Below are 6,000 nucleotides of genomic sequence, written 5' to 3'. Positions count from 1 at the left end.
GGCAGATGGGAGCCAGCTGCCCAAAGAGCAAAATGCCAACGAACTGGTAAGCCACAGGCCATGTAGCAATGCATAGATTAATAGAAATGGGTGAATGTAAGAGCTAGTTAGTAGTAAGTCTGAGCCACTGGCCAAGCATTTATATTTAATATATAAGTTTCTGTGTTTATTTGGGACCGGGAGGTTGAGACAGAGAAACTCTGTCAGGAATTTGGGTAAAGGTGGGACAAAAAGCTCCACCTTCGACTACTTGCCTGCCTCTGTCTCCTGCTGGGATTAAATGTGTGTGCTACCACTGCCCAAGTTGTTTTTTTAAAGGTATTCTGCCACAGCAATGAAAAGCTAACACAAAGTGAAAATGACTTTATCATGGCTTATTTAATTCAATATAGCCCAAATATTTTAACACATAGTCAATACATAAAACCTTTGAGATGCTGTCCATTTCTTTTCATATTAAATCTTTGCAACTGTTGTTTTTTACACTTTGTGTGCGAGTCCCAACTCTAGTGCTCAGTAGTGACATGACTATGGCTGTCATGTGGGACCCAGTGATCTGGATGTAGGTCCCCCATGCTGTGATCTCTACAACTAACTTGTCAACGCAGTGTTGAGACTTGGTCCTTGAAAAGTAGAAGACAGGACCACGTCAACCTACAGAGCACAGGACAAGGGGGTATAGCTACCAAGGAGAGTGCTTTGGTTTTCATCACCTCTAGCTGGGAAGGCATGGTATTCTAGGGCACAGACTGTGCTGTAGTTAGCTGAAGCACCCCTGGCCTCTGCAATGAATCTGATGTCAAAAGATTATTTGGTGATAGACCACAAAAGGATCAAAGTATGAGCCCAACCTTGTAATCACTGGCCTTCAGCAGAGTTCTAACTACAACAGATCAGTACTGAAAGCATTTCTGTGTCTGATGCCAAAGATAAAGAACTATTTAACAAGGAAGAAGGCCCAGTGATGCTTGTGAAATGTAGCAACTACAAGCCAGTGATAGCTCAGGGAGTTGACAGAACTGATTAGTAAACCCCAAGCACCTCTTGTGGAGCTGTCAATGATTCAAACACAAGTTTCTAAATCAATAAACCCAAGACAAGAATGGATGTGTGCTGTTAATGAAACTTAGAAACAGGTGTTTTTTAACAAAAAATTTATTACCAAAATACAATATTTAAGTCAATACATGACAAACTCCTGTAAAGCAAAATAAATTATTCTAATTTTGCACAGTCCTCCTGAAGGTAAGGAAGTGCCTGGTGGCCGGCTGCACTCTTCTGCACAGGTGGCTTTAAGGCTTGCAGCTCCATGTGCAACATAACATGACCAAATGCCAATCGTCCAGTTTTAATGACAGTGTCAGAAATCAAATGTTGCTTTTTTACATCGTATTCCAGAAGTTTCTCTACTTTGGCTACAGAAGCAAAGCCATAGTGTTACACAATACTTATTTCTTTAAAAAAATACACATCCTTATGCTCATGAATGTCAAACTCAAGTTTCTATTAAATATATTTATAGACTATTACTTTGAGCACCTTGCTGTACAATTTAAAAAAAAGATTAAATAAGTGTTTATGAAACTAGAAACAGAAGTCTGCTCATCTTCTGTAAGCCAAGTACGCTGGGGAGGTGTGATGTAAACATGATGCTCACATTTGTTTTGTGAGGAAAAAAGCAGAACACTTACAAAGCCACCAATGGTTACCACAACAGGACTGAAAGGTCCAGGGCAAAAGCTTCAGGTGGTATTGCTGCTTCATATGCTCTATACAACAGAAAAATAGAGTAAGCATGTGGCTGACAGGTCAGTGGGGGCACCTGCCAGATTCCTATGGTCACAGCAAGATGATAAAGTCCTAAAATAACAGTTATAAAGATCACAACCATCACCTCTCCATCTCATGTTTACTGAGTCCAGGAAATGTCTTTAAAGCAGAATTCCCCGTCCAATCATAGAACTGCAGATGGTCAGCGCAGAAGATAGACAACAAGGTTCCCATGCCAAAGCGTACAGCAGTAGTCAGTACACTCCTGTGGCCAGTGACCCTGACTGTGTCTCCCCCAACAATGACTACCACACACGCATGCTTCTGTTATTATGGAACTTGCTTCTTGGTAGAGACTGGTTAAGGCTTGCTGCAAATGTTAGCAGGGTGTGCAGTGTACCAGGCACTCACTCTGTCCCTCGTCCAGGCCAAAGAGCTCATAGGAACAGATGACAGTGTGGAGGCTTTGAACCTTTGGGTTATTTTTCCCCCATGGGGTGGAAGAAATTTTAAACTCATGATCATAATCATGTAAAGATTGGGAAGCATCATTTGAAGAGCCATACTGCTGGAATGGTGGGATGCTTTGGGTACTTACTATTTTTTAAACAAGTCTAGAAAATTAAAGCCACAGAAAATTCACTGAAGACTAATACTGTTTAGTCTAAAGCACAATAAAAAATAGATCTGTTCTGTGTGTGTAACAGCAGTGGGTAATAAAAATGGAAACATGGAAATTATTTGCATTTGGCATTAAATATAAATGTTTCAATTGTGAAAATATGAGAAAATTTATTTAAATCCACAGAGTGAATTTAGGGGAATCTAATTAGTATCAATAAATTCATTTTTTAAAAATTAAAATCCATGTATCAGAAATGAATTAACTTTCACAAATAAATTAAGCCTACCTTGGCCAGGTGTGGTGGCACTTGTCTTTAATCTCAGCACTTGGGAAGCTGAGGCAAGTGGATCTCTTGAGTTCAAGGCCAGCCTGGTCTTCATAGTGAGTTCCAAGTCAGTCAAGACTATACAGAAAGGCCCTGTTTAAAACAACGACAACAAAAGAGGCTACCTAAAATCAAATGAAAGAATGACAAAGTTTTATCCAATTTTCTCTAGTGTCATCAAAATGAGTGGGGGAGAAAGATAAAGCAAATCACGAAGTGTTTCCACATACTGGCCCCTTCAACAGTTCTCAGTGCCCCGGGAAAACCAGGAACTCATTTTCTGGTCACTTGAACTTTGGGAACAAATGCTGTAAAAATCTTGTCAACACAAATGGACCCTTTCCTTCCAGGAGCTGCCCCTCACCTCTGAGTGTGTAAACAATACCAACAATAACAGCAATACAGAATCTGCTTTAATGCAACAGTATGTAAGTGATCAGAAATACAAAAAATGGCAACACCCTGTTCACCTCAGCCTCCAAAATAATGACAAAACAGGTGACTAATGAGGTCACATCTGCATGGTGTAAACTTTAGCACAAATGTGCTGCGAGTTTTCAGTATGCCTTTCATGCTAACAAATGGACTCTTTTAGAAATAGACTAGCCACTTGCCAATGGTGTTTCTGACAAGAAATTGCTTTTGTTTGGTTTTCTTGTGGCAAGATGTACATTAGAGAAGTGTTCACCTGCTGAGCCACATCCTCAAGTCTCCAAAATTCTGTTCCTTACAGACTTTATTTTTTATTAGTGTTTTGCCTGAATGTATGACTATATACCACATGCGTACCTGGTACCTGAGGGTGGCCAGAGGGTACCAGATCCCCCAGAACTAGAATTACAGATGGTTGTGAGCTTACTGGGAATCAAACCTGGATCCTGTAGAAGAGCAGCCAGTCTCTTAACTGATGAGCCATCTTTCTAGTCCTTTTTGCAATTATTATTTTGTTTAGTTTTTTGAGGCAGGATCTCATTTTGATGTCTTGGCTAGCCTGGAACTTGCTATTTGACCAGGTTAGCCTCAACCTCAGAACCCAGCTGTCTCAAGTTTTACCATCCTTCGGTCATACTTCATACTGTATTGTTCTGTTACATGTAACTACACCACTAAACTCTAAGAAGGAAAAGCTCAACAGCTAACTTTCAGCTCTTATTCTCCAAGTGATCTCTCTTTTAACCCCAGGTGTGGATTAGAGCCTGTCCACCATACCCGGCCTCCCCAAAGCATTTCTATGGCCCGGTGACGCAGACTGTCTTGGTCCTCTGTTGCTTGAGGAGGCGGTCAGGTAGCTGCTGCTGCTGGTGGAGGAGTGGGCTCACTGTGTTCACATTGCAGAGAACCTCTTCGAAGCCACCCATTTCTGTGAACCTGAGATTTGGTTGAGTCTTGTGGGCAGTCACTGTAAATTTGAAACAATAATTTACTTCCCAAATGTGATCTGTGATCCCTTTTCTGTCTTTTTTAGGGTGTAAAGGACCATCCCCTAAACCGAGTCTGTGACAAATTCTTATTCACAAGGGAAACGATTTATAAAGCCTATTCCACAGCCCGCTGCCCACTGGAGACAGTGGGAACCACCCATTCCCATTTGCCACTTACCCTACCAGAGCCCTGGCCATTGTAGAGCTGGCAAGTGTGGCTCTGCAGGTCCTTCTCAATTCATTTGCTCGCACCTCATTGTGAGCCATGGTAAGCTTTTAATAATCAACACTTGACACTAAGAAGGGCTGACAGAGGCTCACACAGGGTCACAGCTCTATATCCCCACTCAAGCACTCAAATACCAGTCACAACACCTGCTTCCCTGTGTCTAGTGAGCTAGTGATGGCACTAAGGTTGACCTGCAGTTTGGAGGGTCCCTCCCACATGCTCCCAGCTAGTTGGTGTTCAGGGCTGTGCTGTGGTCCTTGTTCAGGATGATGCTGACAATCTCCCCCTCATGTTCTTTCATGTGATCCAGGAGGCTTTCCTTGTTGGTCGACTCGAAGCCACAGATGCAGCAGCAGAAGAGCAGCACGCAGTACTCAGTGCCTGGTGCAGCCAAACTGCAGCTCCTTCCTGAGATGTCAGAGTTGCTGCCTGTGGGGCTCAGTTTCTCAAGCTCGCTGGCATCTAGGACTTCACTGGGCAGCTGGGAAGTCAGCTCTGAGGACGACACCAAGTCTTCTGGACTGCCTGTGGTAGGGTCAGCTCTCTCTCCACTGCTGGTTAAGAACGTGTTCCCAGGGGATTTGCCCAGATTTACTCTTATAAAAACAGAACATAGCAAACTTTCAGTGGGTTGTGCTGTAGGCTAGGAGATGACCCCTAGCATTGCTCTGTAGCTAGCAATCAGTGAGGGCTGGGATGGCATACCTGCTGCTTTGTGAGATTGCATCATTGATGGCCTTGTTAACTTGCTCATAGTTGTAGTTCTGGTCACTCGCGTGCTTCCACATGTGTGACTTCAAGGAAGGGGGGTGGCTGCACACGTACCCACACAAGGAGCACCTGGAAGACAGGTTCCGGGGAAGTTACAACCATCTCACAACACTACTGAAAATTCTCGATGGTTTTATGTGAGAGCCACCCTTCCTGGATAAGTGTCTCTCTTCACAGCAAACGGGGACCACCACAGAAAACCACAACTGGACACATTTACATCACAGCTCCTCATCTATGGCTCAGGGAACATCACCGAAGAGAAGGAAAAACGATTGTAAGAGCCAGAATCCCAGGAAGTCTGCTGTAAAACAGTCTCTCTGAGAAATGGCTGCATAAACAAGGCTGGAATAAAGGCAGTATCAATGGTCTGGTTTACAATGAAGGGAGAATTCTACAGGACCCCACGCCTAGACAAAGAACTACAGGCAACTAATGGCTGCCGAGAGGGAGAGTTAACCTCTCCAAGCAATGAGCCTCCTTAAACCGGTTGTCCAACGCAGGATGGTCAGGCCTGTAATCACACACACAAACAAAAACAGGTTCAGTAAGTTGTATTTATCTATGTTTGTGAATATATATACGTGTAACAATGATTATCAAAGAAAACAAGTTATCAAGTTGAATGTTGGAGGACATGGGAGAGGTGTGAGGGAGGATGTTTGGGAGAGACTAAAGGGAAGGAAGGCAGGAGGGAAAGTGATGTTATGCTATTTAAATGAAAAACATTAAAAGCACATTTAAAAAACTCACAATAGTTCTAACTGTAACTCCCTAAGTGTTCTCAGTTGAGCCTCCATTCACAGAAATTAAATTTTCACTGGTTCTAAGACACACACAGACTTCACAGGGTACTAGA

The 6,000-nt window shown here is 42.9% G+C and overlaps 1 protein-coding gene across 6 annotated transcripts in view; it reads right to left on the bottom strand.

Moving 5' to 3' along the window:
* Window positions 1-359: 359 nt before the first annotated feature.
* Znf507 (zinc finger protein 507) overlaps window positions 360-6,000 on the bottom strand; it is a 34,409-nt gene continuing 28,768 nt past the window's right edge. For 2 of the 6 annotated variants that reach the window (XM_076577538.1, XM_042275476.2), the window contains exons 6-7: window positions 5,076-5,210; window positions 2,627-4,990 (exon numbers count right to left, since the gene is read on the bottom strand). In XM_076577538.1, the coding sequence (XP_076433653.1) occupies window positions 4,597-4,990; window positions 5,076-5,210 (529 nt within the window). In that variant the 3' untranslated portion in view covers window positions 2,627-4,596. Of the gene's footprint in view, window positions 4,991-5,075; window positions 5,211-6,000 lie in introns of all 6 variants that reach the window. The other 4 variants (XM_042275466.2, XM_076577558.1, XM_006985017.4 and 1 more) reach the window with 4 other exon arrangements.

Source organism: Peromyscus maniculatus, chromosome 1 (genome assembly GCF_049852395.1).
Source record: "Peromyscus maniculatus bairdii isolate BWxNUB_F1_BW_parent chromosome 1, HU_Pman_BW_mat_3.1, whole genome shotgun sequence".
Taxonomy (NCBI): Eukaryota; Metazoa; Chordata; class Mammalia; order Rodentia; family Cricetidae; genus Peromyscus; species Peromyscus maniculatus.
Note: the sequence above shows the minus strand (reverse complement) of the source record. Positions and strands in the feature narration are given on the sequence as shown.